Source organism: Hypanus sabinus, chromosome 10, assembly GCF_030144855.1.
Source record: "Hypanus sabinus isolate sHypSab1 chromosome 10, sHypSab1.hap1, whole genome shotgun sequence".
Lineage (NCBI taxonomy): Eukaryota > Metazoa > Chordata > Chondrichthyes > Myliobatiformes > Dasyatidae > Hypanus > Hypanus sabinus.
Genome location: NC_082715.1, coordinates 79,610,216 through 79,634,394, shown reverse-complemented (window position 1 = coordinate 79,634,394; position 24,179 = coordinate 79,610,216). Strand labels below are relative to the sequence as shown.

At 54.4% G+C, this 24,179-nt stretch overlaps 1 protein-coding gene across 1 annotated transcript; it reads left to right on the top strand.

The window, feature by feature from the left end:
• Window positions 1-19,578: 19,578 nt before the first annotated feature.
• Window positions 19,579-22,757, top strand: LOC132400799 (interferon regulatory factor 2-binding protein 2-A-like). The gene is made up of 2 exons (XM_059982179.1): window positions 19,579-21,265; window positions 21,659-22,757. The coding sequence occupies exons 1-2, from the start codon at window positions 20,449-20,451 to the stop codon at window positions 22,357-22,359; spliced, it is 1,518 nt and encodes a 505-aa protein (XP_059838162.1). The 5' UTR covers window positions 19,579-20,448; the 3' UTR covers window positions 22,360-22,757.
• Window positions 22,758-24,179: the final 1,422 nt, after the last annotated feature.

Here is a 24,179-nt window from a genome sequence, read left to right as displayed (position 1 = left end):
GAGGAGTCTGATCCTTTGGGGGATCAGAGGAGGAGGAGACGGATCCTGTGGGAGATCAGAGGAGGAGGAGACTGATCCTCTGGAGGATCAGAGGAGGAGGAGACTGATCCTCTGGGGGATCAGAGGAGGAGACTGATCCTCCGGGGGATCAGAGGAGGAGACTAATCCTCTGGGGGATCAGAGGAGGAGGAGACTGATCCTCTGGGGGATCAGAGGAGACTGATCTTCTGGGGGATCAGAGGAGGAGACTGATCCTCTGGGGGATCAGAGGAGGAGGAGACTGATCCTCTGGGGGATCAGAGGAGGAGTCTGATCCTCTGGGGGATCAGAGGAGTTGACTGATCCTCTGGGGGATCAGAGGAGGAGGAGACTGATCCTCTGGGGGATCAGAGGAGGAGACTGATCGTCTGGGGGATCAGAGGATGAGGAGACTCATCCTCTGGGGGATCAGAGGAGGAGACTGATCCTCTGGGGGATCAGAGGAGGAGGAGACTGATCCTCTGGGGGATCAGAGGAGGAGACTGGGGGATCAGAGGAGGAGGAGACTGATCCTCTGGGGGATCAGAGGAGGAGATTGATCCTCTGGGGGATCAGAGGAGGAGGAGACTAATCCACTGGGGGATCAGAGGAGGAGATTGATCCTCTGGGGGATCAGACGAGGAGGAGACTAATCCACTGGGGGATCAGAGGAGGAGGAGACTGATCCTCTGGGGGATCAGTGGAGGAGGAGACTGATCCACTGGGGGATCAGAGGAGGAGGAGACTGATCCTCTGGGGGATCAGAGGAGGAGGAGACTGATCCTCTGGAGGATCAGAGGAGGAGGGGACTGATCCTCTGGGGGATCAGAGGAGGAGGAGACTGATCCTCTGGGGGATCAGAGGAGGAGGAGACTGATCCTCTGGGGGATCAGAGGAGGAGGAGACTGATCCTCTGGGGGTTCAGAGGAGGAGGTGACTGATCCTCTGGGGGATCAGAGGAGGAGGAGACTGATCCTCTGGAGGATCAGAGGAGGAGGAGACTGATCCTCTGGCGTTTCAGAGGAGGAGGAGACTGATCCTCTGGGGGATCAGAGGAGGAGCTGATCCACTGGGGGATCAGAGGAGGAGGAGACTGATCCTCTGGGGGTTCAGAGGAGGAGGAGACTGATCCACTGGGGGATCAGAGGAGGAGGAGACTGATCCTCTGGAGGATCAGAGGAGGTGGAGACTGATCCTCTGGTGGATCAGAGGAGGAGGAGACTGATCCTCTGGGGGATCAGAGGAGGAGGAGTCTGATCCTCTGGTGGATCAGAGGAGGAGGAGACTGATCCACTGGGGGATCAGAGGAGGAGGAGACTGATCCTCTGGGGGATCAGAGGAGGAGGAGACTGATCCTCTGGTGGATCAGAGGAGGAGGAGACTGATCCTCTGGGGGATCAGAGGAGGAGGAGACTGATCCTCTGGGGGATCAGAGGAGGAGGAGACTGATCCTCTGGGGGATCAGATGAGGAGGAGATTGATCCTTGGGGGATCAGTGGAGGAGGAGACTGATCCTCTGGGGGATCAGAGGAGGAGGACACTGATCCTCTGGGGGATCAGAGGAGGAGGAGACTGATCCTCTGGGGGATCAGAGGAGGAGGAGACTGATCCTCTGGGGGATCAGAGGAGGAGGAGACTGATCCTCTGGGGGATCAGAGGAGGAGGAGACTGATCCTCTGGGGGATCAGAGGAGGAGGAGACTGATCCTCTGGGGGATCAGAGGTGGAGGAGACTGATCCTCTGGGGGATCAGAGAAGGAGGAGACTGATCCTCTGGGGGATCAGAGGAGGAGACTGATCCTCTGGAGGATCAGAGGAGGAGGAGACTGATCCTGTGCGGGATCAGAGGAGGAGGAGACTGATCCTCTGGGGGATCAGAGGAGGAGGAGACTGATCCTCTGGGGGATCAGAGGTGGACTAGACTGATCCTCTGGGGGATCAGAGGAGGAGGAGACTGATCCTCTGGGGGATCAGAGGTGGAGGAGACTGATCCTCTGGGGGATCAGAGGAGGAGGAGACTGATCCTCTGGGGGACCAGAGGAGGAGGAGAGTAATCCTCTGGGGGATCAGAGGAGGAGACTGATCCTCTGTGGGATCATAGGAGGAGGAGACTGATCCTCTGGGGGATCAGAGGAGGAGGAGAATGATCCTCTTGGGGATCAGAGGAGGAGGAGACTGATCCTCTGGAGGATCAGAGGAGGAGGAGACTGATCCTCTTGGGGATCAGAGGAGGAGGAGACTGATCCTCTGGAGGATCAGAGGAGGAGGAGACTGATCCTCTTGGGGATCAGAGGAGGAGGAGACTGATCCTCTGGAGGATCAGAGGAGGAGGAGACTGATCCTCTGGGGATCAGAGGAGGAGGAGACTGATCCTCTGGAGGATCAGAGGAGGAGGAGACTGATCCTCTGGGGTTCAGAGGAGGAGGAGACTAATCCTCTGTGGGATCAGAGGAGGAGGAGTCTGATCCTCTGGGGTATCAGAGGAGGAGGAGACTGATCCTCTGGGGATCAGAGGAGGAGGAGACTGATCCTCTGGGGGATCAGAGGAGGAGGAGACTGATCCTCTGGGGGATCAGAGGAGGAGGAGACTGATCCTCTTGGGGATCAGAGGAGGAGGAGACTGATCCTCTGGAGGATCAGAGGTGGAGGAGACTGACCCTCTGGGGGATCAGAGGAGGAAGAGACTGATCCTCTTGGGGATCAGAGGATCAGAGGAGGAGGAGACTGACCCTCAGGGGGATCAGAGGAGGAGACTGATCCACTGGGGGATCAGAGGAGGAGACTGATCCTCTGGAGGATCAGAGGAGGAGGAGACTGATCCTCTGGAGGATCAGAGGAGGAGTCTGATCCTTTGGGGGATCAGAGGAGGAGGAGACTGATCCTCTGGGGGATCAGAGGAGGAGGAGACTGATCCTCTGGGGGATCAGAGGAGGAGGAGACGGATCCTCTGGGAGATCAGAGGAGGAGGAGACTGATCCTCTGGAGGATCAGAGGAGGAGGAGACTGATCCTCTGGGGGATCAGAGGAGGAGGAGACTGATCCTCTGCGGGATCAGAGGAGGAGGAGACTGATCCTCTGGGGGATCAGAGGAGGAGGAGTGATCCTCTGGGGGATCAGAGGAGGAGGAGACTGATCCTCTGGGGGATCAGAGGAGGAGGAGACTGATCCTCTGGGGGATCAGAGGAGGAGGAGACTGATCCTCTGCGGGATCAGAGGAGGAGGAGATTGATCCTCTGGAGGATCAGAGGAGAAGACTGATCCTCTGGGAGATCAGAGGAGGAGACTAATCCTCTGCGGGATCAGAGGAGGAGGAGACTGATCCTCTGGGGGATCAGAGGAGGAGGAGACTGATCCTCTGGGGGATCAGAGGAGCAGGAGACTGATCCTCTGGGGGATCAGAGTAGGAGGAGACTGATCCTCTGGGAGATCAGAGGTGGAGGAGACTGATCCTCTGGGCGATCAGAGGGGGAGGAGACTGATCCTCTGGGGGATCAGAGTAGGAGGAGACTGATCCTCTGGGAGATCAGAGGAGGAGGAGACTGATCCTCTGGGGGATCATAGTAGGAGGAGACTGATCCTCTGGGAGATCAGTGGTGGAGGAGACTGATCCTCTGGGGGATCAGAGGAGGAGACTGATCCTCTGGAGGATCAGAGGAGGAGTCTGATCCTTTGGGGGATCAGAGGAGGAGGAGACGGATCCTCTGGGAGATCAGAGGAGGAGGAGACTGATCCTCTGGAGGATCAGAGGAGGAGGAGACTGATCCTCTGGGGGATCAGAGGAGGAGTCTGATCCTCCGGGGGATCAGAGGAGGAGACTAATCCTCTGGGGGATCAGAGGAGGAGGAGACTGATCCTCTGGGGGATCAAAGGAGGAGACTGATCTTCTGGGGGATCAGAGGAGGAGGAGACTGATCCTCTGGGGGATCAGAGGAGACTGATCCTCTGGGGGATCAGAGGAGGAGACTGATCCTCTGGGGGATCAGAGGAGGAGGAGACTGATCCTCTGGGGGATCAGAGGAGGAGTCTGATCCTCTGGGGGATCAGAGGAGTTGACTGATCCTCTGGGGGATCAGAGGAGGAGACTGATCGTCTGGGGGATCAGAGGATGAGGAGACTCATCCTCTGGGGGATCAGAGGAGGAGACTGATCCTCTGGGGGATCAGAGGAGGAGGAGACTGATCCTCTGGGGGATCAGAGGAGGAGACTGGGGGATCAGAGGAGGAGGAGACTGATCCTCTGGGGGATCAGAGGAGGAGATTGATCCTCTGGGGGATCAGAGGAGGAGGAGACTAATCCACTGGGGGATCAGAGGAGGAGGAGACTGATCCTCTGGGGGATCAGTGGAGGAGGAGACTGATCCACTGGGGGATCAGAGGAGGAGGAGACTGATCCTCTGGGGGATCAGAGGAGGAGGAGACTGATCCACTGGGGTATCAGAGGAGGAGGAGACTGATCCTCTGGGGGATCAGAGGAGGAGGAGACTGATCCTCTGGAGGATCAGAGGAGGAGGGGACTGATCCTCTGGGGGATCAGAGGAGGAGGAGACTGATCCTCTGGGGGATCAGAGGAGGAGGAGACTGATCCTCTGGGGTTCAGAGGAGGAGGAGACTAATCCTCTGTGGGATCAGAGGAGGAGGAGTCTGATCCTCTGGGGTATCAGAGGAGGAGGAGACTGATCCTCTGGGGATCAGAGGAGGAGGAGACTGATCCTCTGGGGGATCAGAGGAGGAGGAGACTGATCCTCTGGGGGATCAGAGGAGGAGGAGACTGATCCTCTGGGGGATCAGAGGAGGAGGAGACTGATCCTCTTGGGGATCAGAGGAGGAGGAGACTGATCCTCTGGAGGATCAGAGGAGGAGGAGACTGACCCTCTGGGGGATCAGAGGAGGAGGAGACTGATCCTCTTGGGGATCAGATGAGGAGGAGACTGATCCTCTGGAGGATCAGAGGAGGAGGAGACTGATCCTCTGGAGTATCAGAGGAGGAGGAGACTGACCCTCTGGCCGATCAGAGGAGGAGACTGATCCACTGGGGGATCAGAGGAGGGGACTGATCCTCTGGAGGATCAGAGGAGGAGGAGACTGATCCTCTGGAGGATCAGAGGAGGAGTCTGATCCTTTGGGGGATCAGAGGAGGAGGAGACTGATCCTCTGGGGGATCAGAGGAGGAGGAGACTGATCCTCTGGGGGATCAGAGGAGGAGGCGACGGATCCTCTGGGAGATCAGAGGAGGAGGAGACTGATCCTCTGGAGGATCAGAGGAGGAGGAGACTGATCCTCTGGGGGATCAGAGGAGGAGGAGACTGATCCTCTGCGGGATCAGAGCAGGAGGAGACTGATCCTCTGGGGGATCAGAGGAGGAGGAGACTGATCCTCTGGGGGATCAGAGGAGGAGACTGATCCTCTGGGGGATCAGAGGAGGAGGAGTGATCCTCTGGGGGATCAGAGGAGGAGGAGACTGATCCTCTGGGGGATCAGAGGAGGAGGAGACTGATCCTCTGGGGGATCAGAGGAGGAGACTGATCCTCTGCGGGATCAGAGGAGGAGGAGATTGATCCTCTGGAGGATCAGAGGAGGAGACTGATCCTCTGGGAGATCAGAGGAGGAGACTAATCCTCTGCGGGATCAGAGGAGGAGGAGACTGATCCTCTGGGGGATCAGAGGAGGAGGAGACTGATCCTCTGGGGGATCAGAGGAGGAGGAGACTGATCCTCTGGGGGATCAGAGTAGGAGGAGACTGATCCTCTGGGCGATCAGAGGGGGAGGAGACTGATCCTCTGGGCGATCAGAGGGGGAGGAGACTGATCCTCTGGGGGATCAGAGTAGGAGGAGACTGATCCTCTGGGAGATCAGAGGAGGAGGAGACTGATCCTCTGGGGGATCATAGTAGGAGGAGACTGATCCTCTGGGAGATCAGTGGTGGAGGAGACTGATCCTCTGGGGGATCAGAGGAGGAGACTGATCCTCTGGAGGATCAGAGGAGGAGTCTGATCCTTTGGGGGATCAGAGGAGGAGGAGACGGATCCTCTGGGAGATCAGAGGAGGAGGAGACTGATCCTCTGGAGGATCAGAGGAGGAGGAGACTGATCGTCTGGGGGATCAGAGGAGGAGTCTGATCCTCCGGGGGATCAGAGGAGGAGACTAATCCTCTGGGGGATCAGAGGAGGAGGAGACTGATCCTCTGGGGGATCAAAGGAGGAGACTGATCCTCTGGGGGATCAGAGGAGGAGGAGACTGATCCTCTGGGGGATCAGAGGAGACTGATCCTCTGGGGGATCAGAGGAGGAGACTGATCCTCTGGGGGATCAGAGGAGGAGGAGACTGATCCTCTGGGGGATCAGAGGAGGAGTCTGATCCTCTGGGGGATCAGAGGAGTTGACTGATCCTCTGGGGGATCAGAGGAGGAGACTGATCGTCTGGGGGATCAGAGGATGAGGAGACTCATCCTCTGGGGGATCAGAGGAGGAGACTGATCCTCTGGGGGATCAGAGGAGGAGGAGACTGATCCTCTGGGGGATCAGAGGAGGAGACTGGGGGATCAGAGGAGGAGGAGACTGATCCTCTGGGGGATCAGAGGAGGAGGAGACTGATCCTCTGGAGGATCAGAGGAGGAGGGGACTGATCCTCTGGGGGATCAGAGGAGGAGGAGACTGATCCTCTGGGGGATCAGAGGAGGAGGAGACTGATCCTCTGGGGGATCAGAGGAGGAGGAGACTGATCCTCTGGGGGTTCAGAGGAGGAGGTGACTGATCCTCTGGGGGATCAGAGGAGGAGGAGACTGATCCTCTGGAGGATCAGAGGAGGAGGAGACTGATCCTCTGGCGTTTCAGAGGAGGAGGAGACTGATCCTCTGGGGGATCAGAGGAGGAGGAGTCTGATCCACTGGGGGATCAGAGGAGGAGGAGACTGATCCTCTGGGGGATCAGAGGAGGAGGAGACTGATCCTCTGGGGGATCAGAGGAGGAGGAGACTGATCCTCTGGAGTATCAGAGGAGGAGGAGACTGACCCTCTGGCCGATCAGAGGAGGAGACTGATCCACTGGGGGATCAGAGGAGGGGACTGATCCTCTGGAGGATCAGAGGAGGAGGAGACTGATCCTCTGGAGGATCAGAGGAGGAGTCTGATCCTTTGGGGGATCAGAGGAGGAGGAGACTGATCCTCTGGGGGATCAGAGGAGGAGGAGACTGATCCTCTGGGGGATCAGAGGAGGAGGCGACGGATCCTCTGGGAGATCAGAGGAGGAGGAGACTGATCCTCTGGAGGATCAGAGGAGGAGGAGACTGATCCTCTGGGGGATCAGAGGAGGAGGAGACTGATCCTCTGCGGGATCAGAGCAGGAGGAGACTGATCCTCTGGGGGATCAGAGGAGGAGGAGACTGATCCTCTGGGGGATCAGAGGAGGAGACTGATCCTCTGGGGGATCAGAGGAGGAGGAGTGATCCTCTGGGGGATCAGAGGAGGAGGAGACTGATCCTCTGGGGGATCAGAGGAGGAGGAGACTGATCCTCTGGGGGATCAGAGGAGGAGACTGATCCTCTGCGGGATCAGAGGAGGAGGAGATTGATCCTCTGGAGGATCAGAGGAGGAGACTGATCCTCTGGGAGATCAGAGGAGGAGACTAATCCTCTGCGGGATCAGAGGAGGAGGAGACTGATCCTCTGGGGGATCAGAGGAGGAGGAGACTGATCCTCTGGGGGATCAGAGGAGGAGGAGACTGATCCTCTGGGGGATCAGAGTAGGAGGAGACTGATCCTCTGGGCGATCAGAGGGGGAGGAGACTGATCCTCTGGGCGATCAGAGGGGGAGGAGACTGATCCTCTGGGGGATCAGAGTAGGAGGAGACTGATCCTCTGGGAGATCAGAGGAGGAGGAGACTGATCCTCTGGGGGATCATAGTAGGAGGAGACTGATCCTCTGGGAGATCAGTGGTGGAGGAGACTGATCCTCTGGGGGATCAGAGGAGGAGACTGATCCTCTGGAGGATCAGAGGAGGAGTCTGATCCTTTGGGGGATCAGAGGAGGAGGAGACGGATCCTCTGGGAGATCAGAGGAGGAGGAGACTGATCCTCTGGAGGATCAGAGGAGGAGGAGACTGATCGTCTGGGGGATCAGAGGAGGAGTCTGATCCTCCGGGGGATCAGAGGAGGAGACTAATCCTCTGGGGGATCAGAGGAGGAGGAGACTGATCCTCTGGGGGATCAAAGGAGGAGACTGATCCTCTGGGGGATCAGAGGAGGAGGAGACTGATCCTCTGGGGGATCAGAGGAGACTGATCCTCTGGGGGATCAGAGGAGGAGACTGATCCTCTGGGGGATCAGAGGAGGAGGAGACTGATCCTCTGGGGGATCAGAGGAGGAGTCTGATCCTCTGGGGGATCAGAGGAGTTGACTGATCCTCTGGGGGATCAGAGGAGGAGACTGATCGTCTGGGGGATCAGAGGATGAGGAGACTCATCCTCTGGGGGATCAGAGGAGGAGACTGATCCTCTGGGGGATCAGAGGAGGAGGAGACTGATCCTCTGGGGGATCAGAGGAGGAGACTGGGGGATCAGAGGAGGAGGAGACTGATCCTCTGGGGGATCAGAGGAGGAGGAGACTGATCCTCTGGAGGATCAGAGGAGGAGGGGACTGATCCTCTGGGGGATCAGAGGAGGAGGAGACTGATCCTCTGGGGGATCAGAGGAGGAGGAGACTGATCCTCTGGGGGATCAGAGGAGGAGGAGACTGATCCTCTGGGGGTTCAGAGGAGGAGGTGACTGATCCTCTGGGGGATCAGAGGAGGAGGAGACTGATCCTCTGGAGGATCAGAGGAGGAGGAGACTGATCCTCTGGCGTTTCAGAGGAGGAGGAGACTGATCCTCTGGGGGATCAGAGGAGGAGGAGTCTGATCCACTGGGGGATCAGAGGAGGAGGAGACTGATCCTCTGGGGGATCAGAGGAGGAGGAGACTGATCCACTGGGGGATCAGAGGAGGAGGAGACTGATCCTCTGGGGGATCAGAGGAGGTGGAGACTGATCCTCTGGTGGATCAGAGGAGGAGGAGACTGATCCTCTGGGGGATCAGAGGAGGAGGAGACTGATCCTCTGGTGGATCAGAGGAGGAGGAGACTGATCCACTGGGGGATCAGAGGAGGAGGAGACTGATCCTCTGGGGGATCAGAGGAGGAGGAGACTGATCCTCTGGTGGATCAGAGGAGGAGGAGACTGATCCTCTGGGGGATCAGAGGAGGAGGAGACTGATCCTCTGGGGGATCAGAGGAGGAGGAGACTGATCCTCTGGGGGATCAGATGAGGAGGAGATTGATCCTTGGGGGATCAGTGGAGGAGGAGACTGATCCTCTGGGGGATCAGAGGAGGAGGACACTGATCCTCTGGGGGATCAGAGGAGGAGGAGACTGATCCTCTGGGGGATCAGAGGAGGAGGAGACTGATCCTCTGGGGGATCAGAGGAGGAGGAGACTGATCCTCTGGGGGATCAGAGGAGGAGGAGACTGATCCTCTGGGGGATCAGAGGTGGAGGAGACTGATCCTCTGGGGGATCAGAGAAGGAGGAGACTGATCCTCTGGGGGATCAGAGGAGGAGACTGATCCGCTGGAGGATCAGAGGAGGAGAAGACTGATCCTGTGCGGGATCAGAGGAGGAGGAGACTGATCCTCTGGGGGATCAGAGGAGGAGGAGGAGACTGATCCTCTGGGGGATCAGAGGTGGACTAGACTGATCCTCTGGGGGATCAGAGGAGGAGGAGACTGATCCTCTGGGGGATCAGAGGTGGAGGAGACTGATCCTCTGGGGGATCAGAGGAGGAGGAGACTGATCCTCTGGGGGACCAGAGGAGGAGGAGAGTAATCCTCTGGGGGATCAGAGGAGGAGACTGATCCTCTGTGGGATCATAGGAGGAGGAGACTGATCCTCTGGGGGATCAGAGGAGGAGGAGACTGATCCTCTTGGGGATCAGAGGAGGAGGAGACTGATCCTCTGGAGGATCAGAGGAGGAGGAGACTGATCCTCTTGGGGATCAGAGGAGGAGGAGACTGATCCTCTGTAGGATCAGAGGAGGAGGAGACTGATCCTCTTGGGGATCAGAGGAGGAGGAGACTGATCCTCTGGAGGATCAGAGGAGGAGGAGACTGATCCTCTGGGGATCAGAGGAGGAGGAGACTGATCCTCTGGAGGATCAGAGGAGGAGACTGATCCTCTGGGGTTCAGAGGAGGAGGAGACTAATCCTCTGTGGGATCAGAGGAGGAGGAGTCTGATCCTCTGGGGTATCAGAGGAGGAGGAGACTGATCCTCTGGGGATCAGAGGAGGAGGAGACTGATCCTCTGGGGGATCAGAGGAGGAGGAGACTGATCCACTGGGGGATCAGAGGAGGAGGAGACTGATCCTCTGGGGGATCAGAGGAGGAGCAGACTAATCCTCTGTGGGATCAGAGGAGGAGGAGTCTGATCCTCTGGGGTATCAGAGGAGGAGGAGACTGATCCTCTGGGGATCAGAGGAGGAGGAGACTGATCCTCTGGGGGATCAGAGGAGGAGGAGACTGATCCACTGGGGGATCAGAGGAGGAGGAGTCTGATCCTCTGGGGATCAGAGGAGGAGGAGACTGACCCTCTGGGGGATCAGAGGAGGAGGAGACTGATCCTCTGGGGGATCAGAGGAGGAGGAGACTGATCCTCTTGGGGATCAGAGGAGGAGGAGACTGATCCTCTGGAGGATCAGAGGAGGAGGAGACTGATCCTCTGGGGTTCAGAGGAGGAGGAGACTGATCCTCTGGGGGATCAGAGGAGGAGGAGTCTGATCCTCTGGGGGATCAGAGGAGGAGGAGACTGATCCTCTGGAGGATCAGAGGAGGAGGAGACTGACCCTCTGGGGGATCAGAGGAGGAGACTGATCCTCTGGGAGATCAGTGGTGGAGGAGACTGATCCTCTGGGGGATCAGAGGAGGAGACTGATCCTCTGGAGGATCAGAGGAGGAGTCTGATCCTTTGGGGGATCAGAGGAGGAGGAGACGGATCCTCTGGGAGATCAGAGGAGGAGGAGACTGATCCTCTGGAGGATCAGAGGAGGAGGAGACTGATCGTCTGGGGGATCAGAGGAGGAGTCTGATCCTCCGGGGGATCAGAGGAGGAGACTAATCCTCTGGGGGATCAGAGGAGGAGGAGACTGATCCTCTGGGGGATCAAAGGAGGAGACTGATCCTCTGGGGGATCAGAGGAGGAGGAGACTGATCCTCTGGGGGATCAGAGGAGACTGATCCTCTGGGGGATCAGAGGAGGAGACTGATCCTCTGGGGGATCAGAGGAGGAGGAGACTGATCCTCTGGGGGATCAGAGGAGGAGTCTGATCCTCTGGGGGATCAGAGGAGTTGACTGATCCTCTGGGGGATCAGAGGAGGAGACTGATCGTCTGGGGGATCAGAGGATGAGGAGACTCATCCTCTGGGGGATCAGAGGAGGAGACTGATCCTCTGGGGGATCAGAGGAGGAGGAGACTGATCCTCTGGGGGATCAGAGGAGGAGACTGGGGGATCAGAGGAGGAGGAGACTGATCCTCTGGGGGATCAGAGGAGGAGGAGACTGATCCTCTGGAGGATCAGAGGAGGAGGGGACTGATCCTCTGGGGGATCAGAGGAGGAGGGGACTGATCCTCTGGGGGATCAGAGGAGGAGGAGACTGATCCTCTGGGGGATCAGAGGAGGAGGAGACTGATCCTCTGGGGGTTCAGAGGAGGAGGTGACTGATCCTCTGGGGGATCAGAGGAGGAGGAGACTGATCCTCTGGAGGATCAGAGGAGGAGGAGACTGATCCTCTGGCGTTTCAGAGGAGGAGGAGACTGATCCTCTGGGGGATCAGAGGAGGAGGAGTCTGATCCACTGGGGGATCAGAGGAGGAGGAGACTGATCCTCTGGGGGATCAGAGGAGGAGGAGACTGATCCACTGGGGGATCAGAGGAGGAGGAGACTGATCCTCTGGGGGATCAGAGGAGGTGGAGACTGATCCTCTGGTGGATCAGAGGAGGAGGAGACTGATCCTCTGGGGGATCAGAGGAGGAGGAGACTGATCCTCTGGTGGATCAGAGGAGGAGGAGACTGATCCACTGGGGGATCAGAGGAGGAGGAGACTGATCCTCTGGGGGATCAGAGGAGGAGGAGACTGATCCTCTGGTGGATCAGAGGAGGAGGAGACTGATCCTCTGGGGGATCAGAGGAGGAGGAGACTGATCCTCTGGGGGATCAGAGGAGGAGGAGACTGATCCTCTGGGGGATCAGATGAGGAGGAGATTGATCCTTGGGGGATCAGTGGAGGAGGAGACTGATCCTCTGGGGGATCAGAGGAGGAGGACACTGATCCTCTGGGGGATCAGAGGAGGAGGAGACTGATCCTCTGGGGGATCAGAGGAGGAGGAGACTGATCCTCTGGGGGATCAGAGGAGGAGGAGACTGATCCTCTGGGGGATCAGAGGAGGAGGAGACTGATCCTCTGGGGGATCAGAGGTGGAGGAGACTGATCCTCTGGGGGATCAGAGAAGGAGGAGACTGATCCTCTGGGGGATCAGAGGAGGAGACTGATCCGCTGGAGGATCAGAGGAGGAGAAGACTGATCCTGTGCGGGATCAGAGGAGGAGGAGACTGATCCTCTGGGGGATCAGAGGAGGAGGAGGAGACTGATCCTCTGGGGGATCAGAGGTGGACTAGACTGATCCTCTGGGGGATCAGAGGAGGAGGAGACTGATCCTCTGGGGGATCAGAGGTGGAGGAGACTGATCCTCTGGGGGATCAGAGGAGGAGGAGACTGATCCTCTGGGGGACCAGAGGAGGAGGAGAGTAATCCTCTGGGGGATCAGAGGAGGAGACTGATCCTCTGTGGGATCATAGGAGGAGGAGACTGATCCTCTGGGGGATCAGAGGAGGAGGAGACTGATCCTCTTGGGGATCAGAGGAGGAGGAGACTGATCCTCTGGAGGATCAGAGGAGGAGGAGACTGATCCTCTTGGGGATCAGAGGAGGAGGAGACTGATCCTCTGTAGGATCAGAGGAGGAGGAGACTGATCCTCTTGGGGATCAGAGGAGGAGGAGACTGATCCTCTGGAGGATCAGAGGAGGAGGAGACTGATCCTCTGGGGATCAGAGGAGGAGGAGACTGATCCTCTGGAGGATCAGAGGAGGAGACTGATCCTCTGGGGTTCAGAGGAGGAGGAGACTAATCCTCTGTGGGATCAGAGGAGGAGGAGTCTGATCCTCTGGGGTATCAGAGGAGGAGGAGACTGATCCTCTGGGGATCAGAGGAGGAGGAGACTGATCCTCTGGGGGATCAGAGGAGGAGGAGACTGATCCACTGGGGGATCAGAGGAGGAGGAGACTGATCCTCTGGGGGATCAGAGGAGGAGCAGACTAATCCTCTGTGGGATCAGAGGAGGAGGAGTCTGATCCTCTGGGGTATCAGAGGAGGAGGAGACTGATCCTCTGGGGATCAGAGGAGGAGGAGACTGATCCTCTGGGGGATCAGAGGAGGAGGAGACTGATCCACTGGGGGATCAGAGGAGGAGGAGTCTGATCCTCTGGGGATCAGAGGAGGAGGAGACTGACCCTCTGGGGGATCAGAGGAGGAGGAGACTGATCCTCTGGGGGATCAGAGGAGGAGGAGACTGATCCTCTTGGGGATCAGAGGAGGAGGAGACTGATCCTCTGGAGGATCAGAGGAGGAGGAGACTGATCCTCTGGGGTTCAGAGGAGGAGGAGACTGATCCTCTGGGGGATCAGAGGAGGAGGAGTCTGATCCTCTGGGGGATCAGAGGAGGAGGAGACTGATCCTCTGGAGGATCAGAGGAGGAGGAGACTGACCCTCTGGGGGATCAGAGGAGGAGACTGATCCACTGGGGGATCAGAGGAGGAGAAGACTGATCCTCTAGAGGATCAGAGGAGGAGGAGTCTGATCCTCTGGGGGATCAGAGGAGGAGGAGACTGATCCTCTGGAGGATCAGAGGAGGAGGAGACTGACCCTCTGGGGGATCAGAGGAGGAGACTGATCCACTGGGGGATCAGAGGAGGAGAAGACTGATCCTCTGGGGGATCAGAGGAGGAGGAGACTGGTCCTCTGGGGGATCAGAGGAGGAGGAGATGGATCCTCTGGGGTTCAGAGGAGGAGGAGACTGATCCTCCTGAGGATCAGAGGAGGAGGAGACTGACCCTCTGGGGGAACAGAGGAGGAGGAGACTGATCCTCTGGGGGATCAGAGGAGGAGGAGACTGATCCTCTGGGGGATCAGAGGAGGAGGAGACTGATCCTCTGGGGGATCAGAGGAGGAGGAGACTGATCCTCTGGGGGATCAGAGGAGGAGACTGATCCACTGGGGGACCAGAGGAGGAGGAGACTGATCCTTTGGGGGATCAGAGGAGGAGACTGATCCTCTGGGGGATCAGAGGAGGAGGGGACTGATCCTCTGGGGGATCAGAGGAGGAGGAGACTGATCCTCTGGGGGATCAGAGGAGGAGGAGACTGATCCTCTGGAGGATCAGAGGAGGAGAAGACTGACCCTCTGGGGGAACAGAGGAGGAGGAGACTGATCCTCTGGGGGATCAGAGGAGGAGGAGACTGATCCTCTGGGGGATCAGAGGAGGAGGAGACTGATCCTCTGGGGGATCAGAGGAGGAGGAGACTGATCCTCTGGGGGATCAGAGGAGGAGGAGACTGATCCTCTGGGGGATCAGAGGAGGAGACTGATCCACTGGGGGCCCAGAGGAGGAGGAGACTGATCCTTTGGGGGATCAGAGGAGGAGGAGACTGATCCTCTGGGGGATCAGAGGAGGAGGAGACTGATCCTCTGGGGGATCAGAGGAGGAGGAGACTGATCCTCTGGGGGATCAGAGGAGGAGGAGACTGATCCTCTGGGGGATCAGAGGAGGAGGAGACTGATCCTCTGGGGGATCAGAGGAGGAGGAGACTGATCCTCTGGGGGATCAGAGGAGGAGGAGACTGATCCTCTGGGGGATCAGAGGAGGAGGAGACTGATCCTCTGGGGGATCAGAGGAGGAGAAGGTCAACAACTTTAAATTCCTCTGGGCTATCTTTCCAGACAATCTCAGCTCCTAAGTGGAATAATGAAGAAAGCATGGCACATCTCTACTTTCTTGAATGTTTGCGAAAATTTTGCATGACATCTAACACTTCTCTCGATGTGTGGTGGAGAGTATATTTACTGGCTGGCATCATGCCCTGGTATGGAAACAGAAATACCGTTGAACAAACAATCCTATAAAAATCAGTGGACACACCCAGCCCATCCAGGGTGAAGTCCTCCCCAGCACTGACCGCATCTACATGGTGAACTGTCGCAGGACAGCAGCATCCATCATTAGGATCCCCACCACCTGGGTCAGACTCTCTCCTTGCTGCTGCCATCAGGAAGATGATAAATGATCCTCAAGACCCTCACGACCAGGTACAGGAACAGTTATTACTCCTCAACCATCAGCATCTTAAACCAAAGGGCATAAAATCACTCAACTTCACTTCCCCCATCAGGGAACTATTCCCACAACCTCTGGACTCACTTTCAAGGACTCTTCATCTCATGTTCTCAATGTCTATTGCTTATTTATCCCCTCTCCTTTGTGTCAATTTGTGTCTTTTGCACACTGGTTGTTTGTCCTGTTGGGTGTGGTCTTTCAATGATTCTATTGTGTTTCTTGTAATTACTGTGATTGCCCACAAGAAAATGAATCTCAGGGTTGTACATGGTGACTATGTACATATACTTTGATAATAAATTTACTTTGAACGTGCTGCATTCAGGGAATCCACGCTAACATCCTGGGTTAAGTCCGGTGACGATTAGCAAGTGGTTGAAGACCCACCAATAGACAACTCCTCTCAGGAGAACATCACACTGGACTTTAGTGATCGCACTAACTGTCCATGGTGTCAGCCCAGCAGGGTGTTGTTTCTATACAGAGTTTCCCATTGAAAAGGGAACCCTTTCCATTGTCTTTATAAGTGATGAAATATAAGGATTCTCTGAAGGGTTTAGCATTTCTACAATGGAATACCTGGAGTAAAGCTTCTCTTAGAAATCTGTGGGATCCATTGCCACAGTTCGCTGTGGAGGCCAAATCATTGGGTATATTTAAATCAGAGGTTGATAGGTTCTTGATTATTAATGGTGTTAAAGGTTAGGGGGAGCAGGCAGGAGAGTGGGGTTGAGAGGGATAATAAATCAGCCAGTTTTGACGGAGCAGACTCGATGGGCTGAATGGCCTAATTCTGCCTGTATATCTTATACATTGCTATAACCCTGCCGGAATTGCAGAACTGAAAGGGTTACAATTCGTTTTTGGTTTTAAAAGACATTATATCAGAAGGTCCCATCTGCCGTCTGCGCCAGAACCACGTGTTGCTTCTGACCACGAGATTAGTATTCACGCTTCATCCTTGTGGAAACCGAGTCTAAACGCCGCTTTGCCGAATTTACACACAGCCTTCCTTTCCACAAACATTCTGCTGTCGTTATGTTTTTTTAATCCATGTTTAGTGATCAGTCATTTTTTAGTCCACCAACTCGAGGTTTAGTCTTTCACTTCTTCCCCGTTTCTTCTGAAGCCGATGTATCATTCATAGGAAACTAATGTTTGAACGTACGAAATTAAATACAATAAGAATATTACAGGTTCAATGTAAATGTGTTATCAAAGTACACGTGTCACCATATACCGCTCTGAGATTCATTTATTTGCTATGTCTGCGTTACATTGATGAGATTTTTCATAGTGAAGGCTGAGTAGGGGATAGTTGGAATCATTCGTTCTTTCCAGCACTGAGCTGATTAAAAACAGAATACGCGTACGCATTTTTTCGAGCTCATTGTATTGTGGCCGCGCATAATGAAACAGCAAAGGGATATCGAACATGCTGAACCGAAAACATGTTCCATCGCGCATGAAAATTAAAGCAGAGTCGTGGTCACAAAGATCCCCCTCGCCCCCGCGCGCGCACACCCTGGAGAGGTCGATTATCAGAACTGCTCGAGTGTGCCACAAATATCCGGCTTCGAAAGTCAGCTCCGGCTCTAATTATTAAAATAGTTGGGAGACGGAGACGCACAATCAGGGCTGGTAACCAAGCTGTGTTTACAACTCTCTCTCTCTCTCTCACACACACACTCTCTCTCTCTCTCTCTCTCTCACACACACACACTCACTCTCTCTCTCTCTCTCTGCAGATACGTCCGTGCGATATTTCCATTGAGTTTTTTAAAATCAAAATACTGTCACCCTGCCTGTTGAAATCAGCAGCCCAGGCGGGAGCAGGCGGCCGAGACATTAGCCGACGTGGCATTTTAGCAAAGTCTTAAGAAGCGCACGAGATACTTCCTTTTAATTTTTAACATAGTTATATGAAAATTATAGTTTTAAATAGTGTTTCTCGCCAAAGCGTTTCGCAATACAGTAGTTCGGTTTGTTATAGCAAAACTGATTTCCTCCCGCTAAATAATTTTACTGCAGGCCAACTAAAGGGCGTCTTGTTCTCATAGTGGAACGAGCCCCCATAAAATGCACACTCGCGCGCGCAAAGTATGTGTGTCGGTTTAAAATAATAAGCCTCTATGTAAAAGCAAACATTATTAAAATCTAGAGCGCTCGGCGTAACAGGCTTGTGTTAGCGTTTCAGCTCTGCAGAAACATCCGCCCATCTTGCCTCATCTCGCCTGAGGCAAAGAAAATCCTCAATGTGATTGAATTAATCATTCAAAATGACTCCGTATTTATAACAGTGGCGGTTTATTTAATGCACACACACTATGGGTGTGTTTAAAGGCCCTCGGTGTAGAGGCAAGCCACGGTTTGTTAGGCAGCGCTGACTGCGATTATGGCGATTGCCGTGTTGTTCAGTGCTGCAGTTGATTCTGGCTCGCATCCAAATTTGCTTTGCTCCTCTCTGGCAAGAGGGCGGCCGCGCCTGCGCGCTGTGCCTTGGCTGGCTGCCCAGCCCGAGAGCGCCTCCGGGGCTGGACTCCATGAGTGAGTGTACGTGACCGAACCCTCCAACATCCTCTTTCATAAAAGCAGTCATCACACGCACCTCCCCCACCCCCTCCAGCTCATCAGTTCTTGTTGTGCTTCGTGTCTGCACATTTCATACGCATTGCCTCACCCTACCCGCGCTGAGGCTGCGATCCTTTCCGCTGGCAACCGCTCAAAATGCGACGAAGCAGGGAAAACAAAAGCAAAGCGGAGGGGCCGTACATTACTGCTCACTCCGCGCTGAAAGGCACATACAACTCAGCAACCATTTCCTCAGAAAGCCATCAAGCCAAATGTTTTCCCCAATTTATATTTTGTTTTAGCTCTGTACGCCTTTACGAGCATTTCACTTTCACTGAAGTAGATTAGAATGTATACCACGTTTTAAGGTAATCTATTGTAGTTGGTGTATTTTAAATGGAAATTTGTTCGCTCGGTTTTGGTGAAATTGCAACTATTATTTCTATTTGGGAAAAATACTTTCACTGCGTAGTGACTCATTTCAAAACAGGAATATATCCAGTCTGGTTGCATCAAAACCTTGTATTAAAAGCAGCAGTCTTTGAATATTACATTTTAACATCTGTTCTTTCACACGCTAAAAAGTGTTGTATATACTCAACTGTGTCTTTAAAAAATTTTGTAAAACAGAGTGTCTTGCCACTTCTGAATTAATGCGATGTCTACTGTTCCGCATTTCTGGCTCGCTGTTAATGATACTTATCGTACAATACTCCAACCGCACCCTCCGCCGGAGTTATTTTTGATGACACATTTTGTAATGAGCTCACTATTTATAAGGGAAACCATCATAAGTACCTTTAAGTTGTAAACACCCTGCAATGACAAAGTTAACTCCGAGCAAGAAAAAAAACGTGTAATGTATTAGCGATGTACAACGGCATACGTTTGCACTTAACAAATCCCCTGCGTATTTAAAAGTGAAACTATTCAAAAATATGCCTGTAACTGTACAGCAAAGGGTTTCAATTGCATTCGGTATCGTGTTGTCAAAAAGACGCAAGAGAGTTTCGTTTTTAATTGTAAATAAATGCACTATAAGACGCCTCCGTTTGCGGTGGAAAAAAACCCGAGAGAAAAGCTTCCACCATTTCTTGGCTGCAGTTCCTGTGACATTTCCAATATCAACAAGAGGGCACAGTCTCCGGGCCCTGACGTCATCCTGAGTTGTACAGATGGAGGAGATTGGTTACCAGCGTGCTCCTCTGTTACGTTCGCCATTAATTTTATGAAATATTATTACTGCTGCACATTAAAATATCTCGTGGAGCGGGCCAGCATTTTTTAAAGTTACAAATGCTCTGTACAAAGAGAATTGACCGCGGGTTCCCAGGAAAGGGTTAATACCATTTGGAATGAGCGGTAGAGCCAAGCCCTTTGCAACCCAGATAAAGAAGTCCACATGCACGGATCTTTGTATTTGCATTTTTATTGTAAAATCAGAAAAGTCCCATTCATGACTGCACGCTTCTATTTTTAGCGTAGTTGAATCATTAATTTCCAGTGCTAAGAATCCCCTTTCACTGCCCTCTGTGTGCGTCTGTTTTTTTTTGAAATAGTGTTCTCCTTGCTCGAACTCACATTTCCGCCTTGCTGTGCTCCCACAGTTTGCAGTGTTAAGCCTCGCCCTCTCTCGTCCTTGCAAATCTGCAGAGCAAGCGATGCATGGCGCCGGTGACGCGCTCCCGGACCTTGGCATTCCAGCAGGAATGTTAGTAAACGGAGCTCTTATTTACATTATTGTGTATGTGAGCGGGGGCAGCCAGTGCGCACGCGCGGCTCCAGCCACCACCTCTCGTGTATTCAATTCCGCAGGGGAGGGAAAGGAGGAGAGAGACACTCACACACTCACTCACTCACTCACTCATACACGGCGTGGGGGAAGGGCGGAAACAATTCAGCTACGTCATTAGAGGCCCCGCTCACACACTCGGCCGCGCGCGGCACCAGCGCGCATGCGCGAGGGGCAACTGTCTAAGAATCTGCCGGCGTTTCTGAAAAAGACGATGGAGGAGAGAGAGGGGGAGGGAGGGGATGATTGATGGGTGACGTCACGAAGGGGGTGAGCGAGTAGCAGCGCGAGAGGGGCAGAGAAAGAGAAAGAAGGAGCGAGCGAGTCCGGGGCGCGCGCTCTGGGTACAGACACTGCCATGAAGTTGCAAGTTAGTAACCATTTCATGTAGATACTTTGTTTCTATTCTTTTTAGGGTATTGTATTTTTTTTTGCATTGGGATTGTTGCAAACTCAGCAGAAGGGGCGGGGATAGGGGGGAATCCTGTGCACACAGAGAACACACACACAACCCCCCCTTCCCCCAGACAGACAGTGAGACACACACCCAGACACACACTTGCCAGCGCGCACTTGGAGAAGCCCCCATACACACATACACGGCGCCATGTCGTCCGCGGCGGTCGCCTCGACCAGGAGACAATCTTGCTATCTGTGCGATTTACCCCGCATGCCGTGGGCGATGATCTGGGACTTCACGGAGCCCGTCTGCAGAGGATGCGTCAACTACGAAGGAGCCGACCGCATCGAGTTCGTGATCGACACCGCCCGTCAGCTCAAGAGAGCACACGGATTCCAGGACGGCCGCTCGCCCGGTCCAGTTCCGACCGCGGGCAAAGCCACGCTGACTAAAGAGACCACCGCTCAGCTGGTGCACCCGGAGAGCTGCTCATCGCGCCCACCCCAGCCTTTGGACCGTTACCCCTTAGCATCTGACCGGCCGCCTCCTCGCCTCGAATTCCCCTCATCTCGGCAGAACGGCACCGGTAACATGTTGAACGGATACTCGAAAGCCGACGAACCACCGGAGTTGAACCGGCAGAGCCCGAACTCGAGGCGGGCGCACGGCGCGCCCCCTCCGCCCAACTTGGTGCCCATGGTGAACGGGAGTTCGCACCCTCTGCCGCCGCCGCCGCCGCCAACTCACCCGTCGCACGGCGTCAACGGGCGCCTCGTGGATGTAAACAAACGGCCGGGTGGCTCGAGCGCCGAGCACGAGGCCAAGGACAGCAAGCACCGGGCGGACGAGCTGCCCGACAGTCTGAAGAGCCGAGGCGACGACTGGGCTACCAAACCCAAGACGGTAAAGGACACGCTGCTAAGCCTACCTGCCCACCCGCCCTTCGACGTCCGGTTCAAGAAGGAGCACCCTCTTCAGCACGGCCGGGTGCTTGCCTTCGATGCTACAGCGTCGGCCAAATCAGGTAAGCAATGTGAATATTCGTTGCTGCTCACGGGCTTCCCCCGTTCTGCAGATTGTCTTTATGCAAACGCACTACTGGGCAGGTAGCATTAATGCATTGCATGCAAAAAACAGCTTTTCTGTTTGTATTTTTCTTAACTAAAATAATTTAAAAAGCGACAGTGTCAGGTACGTGTACCACGTACGGGAAGGTTGGGGGAGGGGTTTGCTACAGTAAAATGCTAGATAGAAGGCCATTCTGCCCTTAGTGCCCGTGCTAGCAGCGGCGAGCTCCTTCCAGGAAGTGTCGTGGGCTGTATCGGCTTGTAGTCCTTGTGTTGATGGGTCAGACCTTTAATGTAACGTCCCGACCTCCCTCCCCTCCCCCACCCCTCTCCCCTCCCCCTCCCATCAGGTACCCGAGGAGGCCGCAAGCGGAAAGCATCCCCCGAGCCTGAGTCTGAAGGTGGGGGACCCCCCCTCGGCAACAAGGTCAACGGAGAGGGGCAGTCGTGGCTGCCGCTCTCGGCCGACGGCCTGAAGGTGACCCCTGTGTCGTACGCCCCGTCACCTTCTCCACATTCAACGCCGCCGGACGCCGGGCAGAACGGACAGTCGCCCATGGCGGCTCTGATACTGGTGGCTGACAACGCGGGCAGCGTGCACTCACCCAAGGAAGCAGGTCAGGTTCACTCGACCACCCGCCGCAACAGCAGCAGCCCCCTGTCGCCGTCCTCGCTGAACCAGCGGCGACTGGGTCACCGCGACGTGCCGCCGGCGCCGGTGGGCACCCCTCACCCGGGCATGGAGCCGGTCCACCCGCCAAACATTCCAGACTCCTCGGTGCCCAGCAGTGTGCCGCTCTGCTGTACAATATGCCACGAACGCTTGGAGGACACGCACTTCGTGCAGTGTCCGTCAGTGCCCTCGCACAAGTTCTGCTTCCCTTGCTCCCGGGAGAGCATCAAGCAGCAAGGGGCCACCGGCGAAGTGTACTGCCCCAGCGGCGACAAGTGCCCGCTGGTCGGCTCCAACGTGCCCTGGGCCTTCATGCAAGGTGAGATCGCCACCATTCTGGCTGGAGACGTCAAAGTAAAGAAAGAGAGAGACCCGTGATTCGTTTGTGTGTTGTGTTTTTTTTAAAAAAAGACACTCTTTTGAAACCTTACCCATCCACCAGAAAAACTGATTAATTGTATATATTCAACAAGTAAACATGGCTGTAAAATTTTGATTTTCAATACATTGTCTTTCTATATTTTTTGAAGATTACCGAGGTATGTTCTCATAATGACCGTCCCCAATTTTTCTCTCTGTTGATGTAAATCGTTATTATACCTTAATGGCGAAATCTTTCTGTACTGGCCTTTTCTTGGTGACAGTAACTGTTAAATGTAAGACTGTGACTAACATTGCTTCCAGAGCACTTCGCAAAAAAACCCTGAATGCTTCTAGCTGTACCTGTATGCACTTGTTAAAATTGCCAAATACAGTTTTCTGGCATTTTATTAATACCTTTTAGTGTGTGTGACTACTTCTTCCTTGTAACCAGTAAGGTTCTGGCGGGTGGAGCGTTGGTATTGTGCATTGACAAGTGCTGATCAGTGTGATGTCACTGTATACAGTAGGGCGTGAGGTTGTGTACAAGTACAAGGAACCTGCTATGGTTTGACCTTGAAAACTGCAGACTTTTCTCTTTCAGTGCAGAACATGGCAACAGTGCGTGTACTTTGACTCTAGTAACGTGGCTTTTATAACTATTAGTGAGTAGTTTGCAAGGATTATTGATTTTAAAAAAACTGATAGCAACTCTGGAGAGTGCCAGAATTGCCATAGGCCACACACACACACACACACACACACACACACACACACAGACACACACACAGACAGACAGACACACACACACACACACAGACACACACACAGACAGACAGACACACACACACACACAGACACACACACACACAGACAGACAGACACACACACACACACACACACACACACACACACACACACACACACACACACAGACACACACACAAAACCAGGATTGTGTGGGGTAAATCTGTAAATTCACTCTCCCTTCCCCACTTCCCTCCCCCTTTAGACTGTTATACTTGCTTGGCAATAATTCAGCCTTTGGAATTTGGCAAGGGATATAAACCTTCAACAAAGCTTCCATTTAGCTCCTTGCAAAGCCCGAACTGAGAGTGACTCTGAGCAATTTGCACTTGCCAGACAGAAAACAGGGTCTTTTATGCTAATATTTTCAGCGATTATTGACAAACAAAAGATGGGTTTTGGAAGGATGTTGCTGTGATGTAGGAACAGAGTAAACAGCACAGCAACATAAGTTTTGCACTCTTCTGTGGTTTTTGAAACCTGCTATTGTGAATCTTTCCTCCGGCAGAAAATAAACCATAGAACAGCACAGGAGCAGACCCCTTGGTTCCCAGTGTTGTGCAGGACCAATTAAACTAGTCATCAAATGTCCATATCATTCCATTTCCCTCACGTTCACGTGCTATCTAATCATCTCCAATGTGTCTGCCTCTACCACCGCCGCCAGCAGTGCATTCCAGACACCCACCACTCCATGTGAAGAAAAGTTGCCCCTCACATCTCCTTTGAATTCGATCCCTTGATGTAGATCGGGGCGGTGGGGGTTGGCGGTACTTTAGCATGAGGACCCGTGAGAATGGTGCACTTAACTTTTGCTGCATCACCGTACTTCAGGGGGAGGGAATTTGCAACATCAGCAGTAGGGACAGATCACGTGACTTCCCCTGACACAAAAGACTGATCTCAGATGTAGATTCGTGATCAGGCATCTGCAAGTTTCAGTGCGAGAGACGCGAGGGAGGAGCACAGTTTACTATTGCAATAGGAAGAACTGTTTTGTTTCCCCCCTCCCCTTTCCCCCTTAAATGTCT